This window comes from Styela clava, chromosome 7 (genome assembly GCF_964204865.1).
Source record: "Styela clava chromosome 7, kaStyClav1.hap1.2, whole genome shotgun sequence".
Lineage (NCBI taxonomy): Eukaryota > Metazoa > Chordata > Ascidiacea > Stolidobranchia > Styelidae > Styela > Styela clava.
Window position 1 is genome coordinate 11,054,727 of NC_135256.1, and position 17,132 is coordinate 11,071,858.

The 17,132-nt window shown below is 42.9% G+C and overlaps 1 protein-coding gene across 2 annotated transcripts in view; it reads right to left on the minus strand.

Moving 5' to 3' along the window:
• The window catches only part of LOC120327905 (uncharacterized), a 28,400-nt gene that overhangs the window by 6,117 nt on the left and 5,151 nt on the right, over nucleotides 1–17,132 (minus strand). For both annotated transcript variants that reach the window (XM_039394269.2, XM_039394270.2), the window contains exons 4-6: nucleotides 16,915–17,068; nucleotides 15,494–15,676; nucleotides 12,673–12,821 (exon numbers count right to left, since the gene is read on the minus strand). In XM_039394269.2, coding sequence (XP_039250203.2) covers nucleotides 12,673–12,821; nucleotides 15,494–15,676; nucleotides 16,915–17,068 — 486 coding nt within the window. The remainder of the gene's footprint in view (nucleotides 1–12,672; nucleotides 12,822–15,493; nucleotides 15,677–16,914; nucleotides 17,069–17,132) is intronic.

A 17,132-nucleotide genomic window follows, 5' to 3' on the forward strand; every position in this document is an offset into this window, starting at 1 on the left:
TATGTGCGCAACCTTCTCACGCCACTGGAGGGCGATTGGGAGGGGGATGTCCCAAGATTCAGGTGGTGAAATATTCTATATATTGGTCCCTTTGAGATTTAAGCATCACTTTGCCCAAAAACCGATTCCAAGTGCTCCTAATAGCCCAAAAACCATATTACATAAGTGGGCGTGGCTTTCTACACGTTTTCTCACAGCTGGGGGGGGTGGTGGCACTGCCCCCACCCCCAATTATACTTGGAAAAATTCCCAATACTCGGCCAAACGCTTTCTGGCCCCGGAAACGGTGCTAAACGGCTTCTAAACCCCAAACTCACTCTTGCGTGACTTGATGGACAGCCGATTGACCAATCAGCAGCTTCGGGCCACTAAAATACCGTTTTGGCCCACTTCCTTTGGCCCGATCGTTCTGAAAAATTTTCTGTGTCATCACGACACCTTGCCCTGCATACGTGCCAAGTTTCGTCCGGATCGGCCCGCCAGTTGTCTGGGAAATGGGTTTTCATGGGGTCTGCTCTAGAAGACTTCGTCACATTATTTTTGCTCTATGAGCAAAGGCTTTTGACCATTACTGTGCATACGCACTAAAGTGCTACCAGTTTGCCTTACCATCCAGTGGTGATCACAGGTGCGGCCTTTGGCCTCCCAACGAGGGGGAAAAGCGCTAACGCGCAAATATATAACGCTTGACGCTTGCTTAAAAACGTAGCACTCGCGTCTCTATCACCGCCGTAAGTTGCGCCGATCGAATCGCGGAAATTCGATCGGCGCACGCCCCCCAAATTTGAAATGTTAATCAAGTTTAATCGATATATAGGTATTTTACCACTAGGGGGCGTGTTGAGAACTCCAGTTCTTGAAATAAAGAATGAGTGTTGTTAGTACAACGTGTCGGCAAGGTTTACAGGTTCTACTAACTACAGAACTCGAGATACAGATTTTTGCGATTTGACCACTAGTGGGAGCTCGGGTGCAATAGAGACTTGAAACTAAGAAAGAGTACCACTAATGCTTCTCATTGACCGAGTTTGAAGACTCTATCTATCGCAGAACTCGAGATATAGATTTTTGCGATTTGACCACTAGTGGGAGCACGGGTGCGGTAGAGTCTCCAAACTAAGAAAGAGTAACACAAAAGCTTTCCACTGACCGACTTTGAAGACTCCATCTATCGCAGAAGCCGAAATTTAGCGATTTCAATATTTGACCACAAGGTGGCCGGATCAGTCCCAGATTTTTTTTGAGTGGTTAATTAGTTTAGTTATACACGTTTTCCAAGTATGAGCCCTCTGCCTACACGGGAACCCTTATTTCCGATAACGACACAGACCAGACTGCCAAAATGGTGTTGCCAGGTTTTAAAAAACTAAGAAATCCCTTTCTCGTTATCTGGGGCGGGTAGGGGAAACCCCCCCGCCTTGAAAATATTTAAAATAATTTTAGCAAGGTCCCTCTCGCCTTGCGCGGCCCCGTAACCCCTGGAAACGGCAAAAAATCAAAGGATTACCTTATATGGAACGTCATGTGACCTACGCATGGAAGGAGAAAGGCACTTTTTGGCTTTCGGGCCGTTTTTCGGGCCCTTCCCGTGGCGGGATCGTTCTGAAAAATTTCTCTGTTTCTGGGGGGACCGTCAGCTCTCTTTAGACACCTCGGGCGAGTCTCTACGACTTGCGGTTTTCTCCATAATGCTTGTTGCACCCGTTTCGCTAACTTGCAACCCAACCACACTACGCACGTTACACGTGCACCGAAAACGAAGCCGCGATCGCGCCTGACGGCGCGTTTGTGTGACAAACGGTGCTGCAACATCCAGTGGTGATCACAGGTGCGGCCTTTGGCCTCCCAACGAGGGGGAAAAGCGCTAACGCGCAAATATATAACGCTTGACGCTTGCTTAAAAACGTAGCACTCGCCTCTCTATCACCGCCGTAAGTTGCGCCGATCGAATCGCGGAAATTCGATCGGCGCACGCCCCCCAAATTTGAAATGTTAATCAAGTTTAATCGATATATAGGTATTTTACCACTAGGGGGCGTGTTGAGAACTCCAGTTCTTGAAATAAAGAATGAGTGTTGTTAGTACAACGTGTCGGCAAGGTTTACAGGTTCTACTAACTACAGAACTCGAGATACAGATTTTTGCGATTTGACCACTAGTGGGAGCTCGGGTGCGATAGAGACTTGAAACTAAGAAAGAGTACCACTATTGCTTCTCACTGACCGAGTTTGAAGACTCTATCTATCGCAGAACTCTAGATATAGATTTTTGCGATTTGATCACTAGTGGGAGCACGGGTGCGGTAGAGTCCCCAAACTAAGAAAGAGTAACACAAAAGCTTTCCACTGACCGACTTTGAAGACTCCATCTATGGCAGAAGCCGAAAATTAGCGATTCCAATATTTGACCACAAGGTGGCCGGATCAGTCCCAGATTTTTTTTGAGTGGTTAATTAGTTTAGTTATACACGTTTTCCAAGTATGAGCCCTGTGCCTACACCGGAACCCTTATTTCCGATAACGACACAGACCAGACTGCCAAAATGGTGTTGCCAGGTTTTAAAAAACTAAGAAATCCCTTTCTCGTTATCTGGGGCGGGTAGGGGAAACCCCCCCGCCTTGAAAATATTCAAAATAATTTTAGCAAGGTCCCTCTCGCCTTGCGCGGCCCGGTAACCCCTGGAAATGGCAAAAAATCAAAGGATTACCTTATATGGAACGTCATGTGACCTACGCATGGAAGGAGAAAGGCACTTTTTGGCTTTCGGGCCGTTTTTCGGGCCCTTCCCATGGCGGGATCGTTCTGAAAAATTTCTCTGTTTCTGGGGGGACCGTCAGCTCTCTTTAGACACCTCGGGCGAGTCTCTACGACTTGCGGTTTTCTCCATAATGCTTGTTGCACCCGTTTCGCTAACTTGCAACCCAACCACACTTCGCACGTTACACGTGCACCGAAAACGAAGCCGCGATCGCGCCTGACGGCGCGTTTGTGTGACAAACGGTGCTGCAACATCCAGTGGTGATCACAGGTGCGGCCTTCGGCCTCCCAACGAGGGGGAAAAGCGCTAACGCGCAAATATATAACGCTTGACGCTTGCTTAAAAACGTAGCACTCGCGTCTCTATCACCGCCGTAAGTCGCGCCGATCGAATAGCGGAAATTCGATCGGCGCAGGCCCCCCAAATTTGAAATGTTTATCAAGTTTAATCGATCTATAGCTGTTTTACCACTAGGGGGCGTGTTGAGGACTCCAGTTCATGAAATGAAGAATGAGTGTTGTTAGTACAACGTGTCGGCAAGGTTTACAGGTTCTACTAACTACAGAACTCGAGATACAGATTTTTGCGATTTGATCACTAGTGGGAGCTCGGGTGCGGTAGAGACTTAGAACTAAGAAAGAGTACCACCAAAGCTTCTCACTGACCGACTTTGAAGACTCTCTCTATCGCAGAACTCGAGATATAGATTTTTGCGATTTGACCACTAGTGGGAGCACGGGTGCGGTGGAGTCCCCAAACTAAGAAAGAGTATTACCAAAGCTTTCCACTGACCGACTTTGAAGACTCTATCTATCGCAGAATCCGAAATTTAGCGATTTCATTAATTGACCACAAGGTGGCCGGATCGGTCCCAAATTTTTTTCGAGTGGTTAATTAGTTTAGTTATACACGTTTTCCAAGTATGAGCCCTCTGCCTACACCGGAACCCTTATTTCCGATAACGACACATACCATACTGCCGAAATGGTGTTGCCAGGTTTTAAAAACTAAGAAATCCAGTTTTCGTTATCTGGGGCGGGAAGGGGAAACCCCCCCGCCTTGAAAATATTCAAAATAATTTTAGCAAAGTCCCTCTCGCCTTGCGCGGCCCGGTAACCCCTTGAAAAGGCAAGAAATCAAAGGATTACCTTATATGGAACGTCATGTGACCAACGTATGGAAAGAGAAAGGCACTTTTGGGCTTTCGGGCCGTTTTTCGGGCCCTTCCCGTGGCGGGATCGTTCTGAAAAATTTCTCTGTTTCTGGGGGGATCGTCAGCTCTCTTTAGACACCTCGGGCGAGTCTCTACGACTTGCGGTTATCTCAATAGTCGCTGCGGCACCCGTTTCGCTAACGTACAACCCAACTACACTACGCACGTTACACGTGCACCGACAACGATCGCATGTTCGCGCCTAACGGCGCGTTTGTGTGACAAACGGTGCTGCAACATCCAGTGGTGATCACAGGTGCGGCCTTTGGCCTCCCAACGAGGGGGAAAAGCGCTAACGCGCAAATATATAACGCTTGACGCTTGCTTAAAAACGTAGCACTCGCGTCTCTATCACCGCCGTAAGTTGCGCCGATCGAATCGCGGAAATTCGATCGGCGCACGCCCCCCAAATTTGAAATGTTAATCAAGTTTAATCGATATATAGGTATTTTACCACTAGGGGGCGTGTTGAGAACTCCAGTTCTTGAAATAAAGAATGAGTGTTGTTAGTACAACGTGTCGGCAAGGTTTACAGGTTCTACTAACTACAGAACTCGAGATACAGATTTTTGCGATTTGACCACTAGTGGGAGCTCGGGTGCAATAGAGACTTGAAACTAAGAAAGAGTACCACTAATGCTTCTCATTGACCGAGTTTGAAGACTCTATCTATCGCAGAACTCGAGATATAGATTTTTGCGATTTGACCACTAGTGGGAGCACGGGTGCGGTAGAGTCTCCAAACTAAGAAAGAGTAACACAAAAGCTTTCCACTGACCGACTTTGAAGACTCCATCTATCGCAGAAGCCGAAATTTAGCGATTTCAATATTTGACCACAAGGTGGCCGGATCAGTCCCAGATTTTTTTTGAGTGGTTAATTAGTTTAGTTATACACGTTTTCCAAGTATGAGCCCTCTGCCTACACGGGAACCCTTATTTCCGATAACGACACAGACCAGACTGCCAAAATGGTGTTGCCAGGTTTTAAAAAACTAAGAAATCCCTTTCTCGTTATCTGGGGCGGGTAGGGGAAACCCCCCCGCCTTGAAAATATTTAAAATAATTTTAGCAAGGTCCCTCTCGCCTTGCGCGGCCCCGTAACCCCTGGAAACGGCAAAAAATCAAAGGATTACCTTATATGGAACGTCATGTGACCTACGCATGGAAGGAGAAAGGCACTTTTTGGCTTTCGGGCCGTTTTTCGGGCCCTTCCCGTGGCGGGATCGTTCTGAAAAATTTCTCTGTTTCTGGGGGGACCGTCAGCTCTCTTTAGACACCTCGGGCGAGTCTCTACGACTTGCGGTTTTCTCCATAATGCTTGTTGCACCCGTTTCGCTAACTTGCAACCCAACCACACTACGCACGTTACACGTGCACCGAAAACGAAGCCGCGATCGCGCCTGACGGCGCGTTTGTGTGACAAACGGTGCTGCAACATCCAGGGTCGGTCGCTTCGCTACCCGCGAGGGGAAATGTAAGAAAGAGATTTGAGTATAAAAGAGCGGATGTTTCATTATGAGTTTGTTGGATGCACCGGGGTCGTTGCGCCGGACGAATGGCGGGAATTCGTCCGGCGCGTAGCCCCCAGCCACTTTAGTTCATTAAGTAGTTTAAATAACACGTCATAAACTGATCGCTCTCGATGGATGTCGATTTTTATCAATTTTAAGGTCCGTGATCACTCGACCGTGACGAAATTTTTTAGGCATAAACTTCACTCCAACTACCTTGTACACCCCAAATATGAGACCCCCATCTATTACCGTTCTCGAGATATGGCAGAAAATCACTGGACCGTGACTGAAGGCTACTAGAAAAAAAATTCCGCTGATACGTGATTGGAATAATTTTTCTGATCATGCCCATGCCTTTAGATTATTGATAAGACCTTCCAGAAGCCGGCAAAAGGCCAAAATCACTAGACCGTGACGGAGACATGGGAGCAAAAAAATTTTCTTAAAAAAGTATTAAACTAAATTTTCTCAACTTACCTATGTATTTTTTTTTCTCAATATCTCAAATCTTAAGCGCAACATTCCGAACTCACTGGACCGTTACGGGGAAGGGGAATCCCCAAAGTTCGGGTGGTTATATATTCTATTAATTAGTCCCTTTGATATTTAGGCATCACTTTGCCCGAAAACCGATTCCAAGTGCTCCTAATCGCCCAAAAACCATATTACCTAAGTGGGCGTGGCTTTCCACACGTTTTCTCACCACTGGGGGGGTGGTGGCACTGCCCCCACCCCCAATTATACTTGGAAAAAGTCCCAATACCCGGGCAAACGCTTTTTGGCCCCGGAAACAGAGCTGAACAGCCTCTAAACCCCAAACTCACTCTTGCGTGACTTGATGGACAGCCGATTGACCAATCAGCAGCTCCGGGCCACTAAAATCCCGTTTTGGCCCACTTCCTTTGGCCCGATCGCTCCCAAAAATTTTCTGTGTTTGTTTGGTAACTACCTCCCGCTACATGCCAAGTTTCGTCCCGATTGGCCCGCCAGTTTTCTGGGAAATGGTTTTTACCAGCGGCGGCTGTTAATGTACTTCCAGCTTTAGTCTTTCGTGCAACGAATTCTGATCTATACTGTGCATACGCACTTTCAGTGCTCTCGGGTTGCCTGACCATCCAGTGGTGATCACAGGTGCGGCCTTTGGCCTCCCAACGAGGGGGAAAAGCGCTAACGCGCAAATATATAACGCTTGACGCTTGCTTAAAAACGTAGCACTCGCGTCTCTATCACCGCCGTAAGTTGCGCCGATCGAATCGCGGAAATTCGATCGGCGCACGCCCCCCAAATTTGAAATGTTAATCAAGTTTAATCGATATATAGGTATTTTACCACTAGGGGGCGTGTTGAGAACTCCAGTTCTTGAAATAAAGAATGAGTGTTGTTAGTACAACGTGTCGGCAAGGTTTACAGGTTCTACTAACTACAGAACTCGAGATACAGATTTTTGCGATTTGACCACTAGTGGGAGCTCGGGTGCAATAGAGACTTGAAACTAAGAAAGAGTACCACTAATGCTTCTCATTGACCGAGTTTGAAGACTCTATCTATCGCAGAACTCGAGATATAGATTTTTGCGATTTGACCACTAGTGGGAGCACGGGTGCGGTAGAGTCTCCAAACTAAGAAAGAGTAACACAAAAGCTTTCCACTGACCGACTTTGAAGACTCCATCTATCGCAGAAGCCGAAATTTAGCGATTTCAATATTTGACCACAAGGTGGCCGGATCAGTCCCAGATTTTTTTTGAGTGGTTAATTAGTTTAGTTATACACGTTTTCCAAGTATGAGCCCTCTGCCTACACGGGAACCCTTATTTCCGATAACGACACAGACCAGACTGCCAAAATGGTGTTGCCAGGTTTTAAAAAACTAAGAAATCCCTTTCTCGTTATCTGGGGCGGGTAGGGGAAACCCCCCCGCCTTGAAAATATTTAAAATAATTTTAGCAAGGTCCCTCTCGCCTTGCGCGGCCCCGTAACCCCTGGAAACGGCAAAAAATCAAAGGATTACCTTATATGGAACGTCATGTGACCTACGCATGGAAGGAGAAAGGCACTTTTTGGCTTTCGGGCCGTTTTTCGGGCCCTTCCCGTGGCGGGATCGTTCTGAAAAATTTCTCTGTTTCTGGGGGGACCGTCAGCTCTCTTTAGACACCTCGGGCGAGTCTCTACGACTTGCGGTTTTCTCCATAATGCTTGTTGCACCCGTTTCGCTAACTTGCAACCCAACCACACTACGCACGTTACACGTGCACCGAAAACGAAGCCGCGATCGCGCCTGACGGCGCGTTTGTGTGACAAACGGTGCTGCAACATCCAGTGGTGATCACAGGTGCGGCCTTTGGCCTCCCAACGAGGGGGAAAAGCGCTAACGCGCAAATATATAACGCTTGACGCTTGCTTAAAAACGTAGCACTCGCCTCTCTATCACCGCCGTAAGTTGCGCCGATCGAATCGCGGAAATTCGATCGGCGCACGCCCCCCAAATTTGAAATGTTAATCAAGTTTAATCGATATATAGGTATTTTACCACTAGGGGGCGTGTTGAGAACTCCAGTTCTTGAAATAAAGAATGAGTGTTGTTAGTACAACGTGTCGGCAAGGTTTACAGGTTCTACTAACTACAGAACTCGAGATACAGATTTTTGCGATTTGACCACTAGTGGGAGCTCGGGTGCGATAGAGACTTGAAACTAAGAAAGAGTACCACTATTGCTTCTCACTGACCGAGTTTGAAGACTCTATCTATCGCAGAACTCGAGATATAGATTTTTGCGATTTGATCACTAGTGGGAGCACGGGTGCGGTAGAGTCCCCAAACTAAGAAAGAGTAACACAAAAGCTTTCCACTGACCGACTTTGAAGACTCCATCTATGGCAGAAGCCGAAAATTAGCGATTCCAATATTTGACCACAAGGTGGCCGGATCAGTCCCAGATTTTTTTTGAGTGGTTAATTAGTTTAGTTATACACGTTTTCCAAGTATGAGCCCTGTGCCTACACCGGAACCCTTATTTCCGATAACGACACAGACCAGACTGCCAAAATGGTGTTGCCAGGTTTTAAAAAACTAAGAAATCCCTTTCTCGTTATCTGGGGCGGGTAGGGGAAACCCCCCCGCCTTGAAAATATTCAAAATAATTTTAGCAAGGTCCCTCTCGCCTTGCGCGGCCCGGTAACCCCTGGAAATGGCAAAAAATCAAAGGATTACCTTATATGGAACGTCATGTGACCTACGCATGGAAGGAGAAAGGCACTTTTTGGCTTTCGGGCCGTTTTTCGGGCCCTTCCCATGGCGGGATCGTTCTGAAAAATTTCTCTGTTTCTGGGGGGACCGTCAGCTCTCTTTAGACACCTCGGGCGAGTCTCTACGACTTGCGGTTTTCTCCATAATGCTTGTTGCACCCGTTTCGCTAACTTGCAACCCAACCACACTTCGCACGTTACACGTGCACCGAAAACGAAGCCGCGATCGCGCCTGACGGCGCGTTTGTGTGACAAACGGTGCTGCAACATCCAGTGGTGATCACAGGTGCGGCCTTTGGCCTCCCAACGAGGGGGAAAAGCGCTAACGCGCAAATATATAACGCTTGACGCTTGCTTAAAAACGTAGCACTCGCCTCTCTATCACCGCCGTAAGTTGCGCCGATCGAATCGCGGAAATTCGATCGGCGCACGCCCCCCAAATTTGAAATGTTAATCAAGTTTAATCGATATATAGGTATTTTACCACTAGGGGGCGTGTTGAGAACTCCAGTTCTTGAAATAAAGAATGAGTGTTGTTAGTACAACGTGTCGGCAAGGTTTACAGGTTCTACTAACTACAGAACTCGAGATACAGATTTTTGCGATTTGACCACTAGTGGGAGCTCGGGTGCGATAGAGACTTGAAACTAAGAAAGAGTACCACTATTGCTTCTCACTGACCGAGTTTGAAGACTCTATCTATCGCAGAACTCGAGATATAGATTTTTGCGATTTGATCACTAGTGGGAGCACGGGTGCGGTAGAGTCCCCAAACTAAGAAAGAGTAACACAAAAGCTTTCCACTGACCGACTTTGAAGACTCCATCTATGGCAGAAGCCGAAAATTAGCGATTCCAATATTTGACCACAAGGTGGCCGGATCAGTCCCAGATTTTTTTTGAGTGGTTAATTAGTTTAGTTATACACGTTTTCCAAGTATGAGCCCTGTGCCTACACCGGAACCCTTATTTCCGATAACGACACAGACCAGACTGCCAAAATGGTGTTGCCAGGTTTTAAAAAACTAAGAAATCCCTTTCTCGTTATCTGGGGCGGGTAGGGGAAACCCCCCCGCCTTGAAAATATTCAAAATAATTTTAGCAAGGTCCCTCTCGCCTTGCGCGGCCCGGTAACCCCTGGAAATGGCAAAAAATCAAAGGATTACCTTATATGGAACGTCATGTGACCTACGCATGGAAGGAGAAAGGCACTTTTTGGCTTTCGGGCCGTTTTTCGGGCCCTTCCCATGGCGGGATCGTTCTGAAAAATTTCTCTGTTTCTGGGGGGACCGTCAGCTCTCTTTAGACACCTCGGGCGAGTCTCTACGACTTGCGGTTTTCTCCATAATGCTTGTTGCACCCGTTTCGCTAACTTGCAACCCAACCACACTTCGCACGTTACACGTGCACCGAAAACGAAGCCGCGATCGCGCCTGACGGCGCGTTTGTGTGACAAACGGTGCTGCAACATCCAGTGGTGATCACAGGTGCGGCCTTTGGCCTCCCAACGAGGGGGAAAAGCGCTAACGCGCAAATATATAACGCTTGACGCTTGCTTAAAAACGTAGCACTCGCCTCTCTATCACCGCCGTAAGTTGCGCCGATCGAATCGCGGAAATTCGATCGGCGCACGCCCCCCAAATTTGAAATGTTAATCAAGTTTAATCGATATATAGGTATTTTACCACTAGGGGGCGTGTTGAGAACTCCAGTTCTTGAAATAAAGAATGAGTGTTGTTAGTACAACGTGTCGGCAAGGTTTACAGGTTCTACTAACTACAGAACTCGAGATACAGATTTTTGCGATTTGACCACTAGTGGGAGCTCGGGTGCGATAGAGACTTGAAACTAAGAAAGAGTACCACTATTGCTTCTCACTGACCGAGTTTGAAGACTCTATCTATCGCAGAACTCGAGATATAGATTTTTGCGATTTGATCACTAGTGGGAGCACGGGTGCGGTAGAGTCCCCAAACTAAGAAAGAGTAACACAAAAGCTTTCCACTGACCGACTTTGAAGACTCCATCTATGGCAGAAGCCGAAAATTAGCGATTCCAATATTTGACCACAAGGTGGCCGGATCAGTCCCAGATTTTTTTTGAGTGGTTAATTAGTTTAGTTATACACGTTTTCCAAGTATGAGCCCTGTGCCTACACCGGAACCCTTATTTCCGATAACGACACAGACCAGACTGCCAAAATGGTGTTGCCAGGTTACCTCGGGCGAGTCTCTACGACTTGCGGTTTTCTCCATAATGCTTGTTGCACCCGTTTCGCTAACTTGCAACCCAACCACACTACGCACGTTACACGTGCACCGAAAACGAAGCCGCGATCGCGCCTGACGGCGCGTTTGTGTGACAAACGGTGCTGCAACATCCAGGGGAGGTCGCTACGCTACCCGCGAGGGGAAATGTATAGAAATATTTTTAGTAAATTAAGAAGCAGATGTTTGTTTGAAGTTTGTTGGAGGACCCGGGTCGTTGCGCCGGACGAATGGCGGAAATTCGTCCGGCGCTCTGCCCCCGACCCCTTCAGTCCATTAAGAAGTTCAAATACCACGTAATAAACTGATCACCCCTGACCAGAGTCGAATTTTTCCAATTTTAAGGTCCGTGATCACTCAACCGTGACGAAATTTTTTTGACATAAACTAGACCTCAACTACCTTGTATGACCCAAATATGGCATCTCTACCTATTACCATTCTCGAGATATAACGTAAAATCACTGGAGCGTGACTGAGGAGATAAGGAAATAAAATTTCTTCCAAAATAGATTCAAATAATTTTTCTTAACATGCCCATGCCTTTACTTTCCTAATAGGTCCTTTCAGAGGCCTGCAATAAGCCAAAATCACTAGACCATGACTGGGGAGTATGAGAAAAAAAATTTCTTGAAAAAAGCATTAAACTAAATTTTCCCAACATACCTATCTATTTTATTTCTCGATAGCTTCATTTTTATGTGCGCAACCTTCTCACGCCACTGGAGGGCGATTGGGAGGGGGATGTCCCAAGATTCAGGTGGTGAAATATTCTATATATTGGTCCCTTTGAGATTTAAGCATCACTTTGCCCAAAAACCGATTCCAAGTGCTCCTAATAGCCCAAAAACCATATTACATAAGTGGGCGTGGCTTTCTACACGTTTTCTCACAGCTGGGGGGGGTGGTGGCACTGCCCCCACCCCCAATTATACTTGGAAAAATTCCCAATACTCGGCCAAACGCTTTCTGGCCCCGGAAACGGTGCTAAACGGCCTCTAAACCCCAAACTCACTCTTGCGTGACTTGATGGACAGCCGATTGACCAATCAGCAGCTTCGGGCCACTAAAATACCGTTTTGGCCCACTTCCTTTGGCCCGATCGTTCTGAAAAATTTTCTGTGTCATCACGACACCTTGCCCTGCATACGTGCCAAGTTTCGTCCGGATCGGCCCGCCAGTTGTCTGGGAAATGGGTTTTCATGGGGTCTGCTCTAGAAGACTTCGTCACATTATTTTTGCTCTATGAGCAAAGGCTTTTGACCATTACTGTGCATACGCACTAAAGTGCTACCAGTTTGCCTTACCATCTAGCTATGATATAAGAATAATTCTTTCAATAGTTTTCTATATGTTGTTTGAATAATATTTTTATCAAACCTTAAAAAGTTGGAGTGTTTCGATTATTTGTGATTTAACGAAAGCATGGAATTCAATTAAGGTTGGAAAAAATAACCTAAATACCTAATTTAATCTGGGCCAAGAGAGGGCCATTTATATTCCCAGAGAGCCAGGGTTTTGATTTTACATTAAGTTACTAATGTTTCAATATATTTCTTGAATTTTTCGAACAAAGTACAATTTAGAGCATTATCTGATCGAAAATTTTAAATGAATACTTCTTAATGGATATGAATTCAGAATAAAGAAATTAAAAAAAAAGGTCAATCTCACATCTATTCCAACTTCTTCATCTGATAAATCAACAACAGAATGTCGCAATGGTTCTCGTTGAATTCCATTCAGAGGAACAAACCAGGAAACAGACTGAGTCTGAGGACCCTTTGTCAGACAGCGAACATGTAGTTCGTCTCTTTCATTGCCTGCAAAATATACAACATACTTATATACAGTTCTGATATGCAGTTTATAATTAGTTGTCATAAATAAATTTATTTCTTGATGTGTTTTACGATGAAAAATCTGTCAAAAGCAGGTTTGGGGAGTCGAGTCATCATATATCAAAAACTCAAAGAGACTTCGAGTGTCCTAAAAAGAATGACTAGGGACTCCGATTAATTTCCAGCGAGATTAACTCAGTGATTGACTCGAATCAAGATTCAAAAGATCCATAACTCGACTTGACTCGCGAATTGGGGTTTAGTGGAAGTTGTGGAACTTCCACTGGACACAAGTTCATGCTACTATGATTATAAAGCTGACATGGGAAAATTACGGCCCGTGAGCCGAATCCGGCCCATTGGGTAATTCAATGTGGCCCGCCTGATGCTGCCACAACCAAACTAAAACCTAATTTTGATGTTTAAGCTAAAAACAGCTCAGCACAGGGAATTTGTTGAGATTGTGATTAAGTTTAGTTTTGGCACCTGGCTCATTGTTTTCCACTTTTAGTTTTGTAACACTGTAAATATCGTTCATAAAATGTAACTTTTTGCGTAACATTCACATGGCCCGCCCAATCTAGGTAGGCAAAATTGTTGCCACAGTTCCTTGCACACCGTTGTTAGAGAGTAACAATTCCTTTTACTTTTACAACGGGAATCTATTTAAGATTATAAGAACAAGCAAGATATGGCCTATCCAGTTCAACCCATAAGCCAGATTTACCGTAAGCAAAACGAGTTTGAACATGTTTTTAAACAATTTTGAAAAAATTGATAAAATTGAAACTCAAATTTTACAAATTCAAATGAAGCACAATCATAGTTTCATTTCAAAAACAAAAACTTGTCAATAAATATATAGCTATAAAAAATATTAATAAAAAATGCAGCCTTGAGCAAACAAAGTGATAGATATTATTGAAAAAATTAACAATGGAGAAAAATGATGGATTGGTATTCAGGAATGTTTAGGTTAATATTTTAATTATAAAAAAAATAAGTCTACATTGTGTAAAAGTCAACTGGTATTTGTCTAGGTGTTAAAGAACACAAATATAGCCTAATAGAAATAAAATATCGAACCATAGTGAAAACAAACAGGACTATAATATTGAATGCCAATCATAACATTATATTCTATTGTATAATGCGAGCTTCTCATTACCATGTGCCATTAACTCAATACTTACGATTTAATAATACTTGAGCAATATCAATAAGAGCTACTTCAAGCTCAAATAAGTGTTCACGTATTTCTCATGTTTGCTTCACTTAATTCATCGTTCACTTAAATCGTTCGTTATTATGGTTATAAAGTATTTACTTTTTAAACAGACTTGAACTACCATAATTTTTATTACCCTAAAATTTTTTTTTGAAACACGCAAGCTGAAGCATTGTCATATTGTATTTTATATCTGCATACGGTTTAAATAACCACAGAATTCTTATTTCAATATAATTTTTCCCTACAACTCTTCTTGGACACGCCATTAATAAAAATTTCCTAGAAAAATCCGCAGAAAGAATAAAATTACCGTTTCCGTTAACAAATTTAGTGTCAAGATTTAATGGAATGTATGTGTTAATAGCGAATTGATTGCTAAAAATGAAACAAAATGTTTATTAAGGTCACTTAATTGAAACTAAAAAAGTGTGCCGCAACCTGTCTATTTCCCGTTGTTGATGGCAAGTCGAAACATGAAACCTTAATTAATCCAAACGCGACAAGACATTACTTTGAAAGATAATAAAAACTTAACTATCAATAAAAGGGAAAAAACGCTGAAATAGCACAGACAAATTTCATGAATAATGTAGTTACCGATACCAACTTGATTAAGAAATCCATTTTGAAGCTATATTTTCCTAGTAGAATTTGAATGAATTATTGTGTTTACAGATTTATACAGTAACTTAGTACTTTATTTTTGCTGTTTATTCTTGTGGCAATCAATGCCATGATGCTAAAATAAATAATGGTGTTCTTGGCTCTCATTTAGTATGACTAAGAGCACTAACATAATGCAAATCTGGCAGTTCACACCATACTGTGAAAAAAATGGCAAACAATCAATGACAATATTGATTTAAATTAAATTTCGTACAATAACAAGTATATGAATAACATTATTTTAGTCAAATGTCCAACCTATTTACAACAAGAAATTTTTTATTTTTCAATCTAAATTATATAAAAAATCAGAAATTGCAAAAAACAAACCCCAGTAGTGTGATAGCATAGTGGTTACAGCGTTAGCTATAACAATGATGACCTTGCAGGTTAGTTTCTAGGGTTTGAATATCATTAGGGTCCACCACCTCACCCAGGGTGCCAATAATTGGGTAGGCGGAATGCGGAAACGGAAAGATTGCGGCCCTCTAAAAATGAAGTAAGCTCCTTACATATTATTGTCTGCTTGTGAAAAGTCTTGTTTGGAGCAAAGAGCATATTAAAAAAATGGCGCTCCAGAAGTGTGTGTACCAATATGGAGGTACGGTAACTAATTTTGTTCGCCTACCTTACATCAAGTTATGTAAAATCATGCCTTAACCCTAACCTAGTACACACACTGCGGATGTACCAAAACAATAAAGTTCAATGCAGTTGTTAGTTTATTTATAAAAATTAAATTAAAAATATTTTCCACCTGAATCTGGTAAGCTGTGATGTTCTGAAGTTCTGTTGTGTTGAGCACCGTTGTGTTTATGATCACTAAATGCAGATGTATAAATACTTGGTGTTGTTGCTAAAGAGAATACCATGTGCTGGTTGTCAGCTTGGGAATCTACTCTGCCTTCCGTGTATGGTGGGGAATGAGTATCTACAACATCTGTACAAAAAGCGAAGAATTTCAAAATTGAAAAGGGTTTCAATAAGTAACAGTTTATTAATCTTTTCATAATTTAATAGAGCTGCCGTGAGCTCTTTATAGAATCTATATCCTGCATCTTGTTAATTATGATAATAAAATGCACGCAAGAAAATTCAAGTAATTTCCACGAAGTTCACTGGCAGTATATATTTAACTGCCTGAAATTCAATCAAGACTTTTCAGGCACCAGAATCAATTAAGTAGCCTACACCATAAAACTATTCTCATGTAATGTACTTAATTCAGCCTATATGAATACATAAGGATATACATTGATTATTGAGTGTGATGGGCTTATCATGTTGAAGGCTCAAGATGTTTATATTTCTTGTAACCATGGTGTCAAGCAATTCTAATCCCTTTGTCCAGGATATAGAAAAAGAAGCATGTAGTGTTGAAGCAAGAAGACCAAGTTTCATTAACAATAGCTCTGTATGACTCCTCTCAATTATCATTGAATTATCAGAGTGCTCTTTGAATGGTATTTTTATTGATGATTTCCAGTGAATGTTTCTTCAGAAATCACAAAAAAACAAAAACAAGGTCATTGGGAACATATTCTAGAGAAAACATAACTTTAGATTTCTAGATTTCTGAAACTTTAGGGAACAAGTTCAGAAATTTTCTTCATTTTTGTAAAATGAATTTGATTTTTGGGTAACCCTGTATAATTCACTATCAATATTGAAATGTGCATTTTGTTGCATATTTTTTTCTAAATTATACATATTCATAATGATAATTCCAGTGCAATACAAAACAATGTTTCTGAAAGATTCTACGATAATTTATGCATAATTCATCGTTATCAAACTACAAAAAAATGATGGCAAATAAACAAGATTTCAATTATGTTTCAATCAAAATCATTAGTTATTTATTATTGAAAACATCAATACCCGCTGGTGATATTAGTTAAGCTAATTCTCATTGGCTATAATTTGAAAACCGATATTTCAATATCAATTTGTAGAAAAAAAACAGTGATACCTCGGTGGTGGCGAATGGTTAAAAGATAGCCGAGATGCACCTTTCAGGTGAGGTATCTCACTCGATGTCAAGCTTGGCTGTTCGAGCACCAAATTTCCGTTTGAGTACCGCAGTATTTTTGTCTAGAATTTTTTGGTTGACTACCGAATTGTTTGAGTATCGAGTCATTCGAATACCGAGGTATCACTGTAACTATATCTATTTACCATTTATACAATTTGCAGATGTTGGAGTGCTTGTGAGAACATTTTTTATACGAAAGTATATTGGAGCTGCTTGTTCGGGTGAAACTGGCCCAGAGAACTCAGGCGAGAAAATGTCTGGTGTACTTTTCACACTTCTTCCTTGACCCAGTTCACACTGAAAAATACAAATGAAATATTTGAAGGAGAATATAAACTAAGGGACAATGTTATTGTTTTTA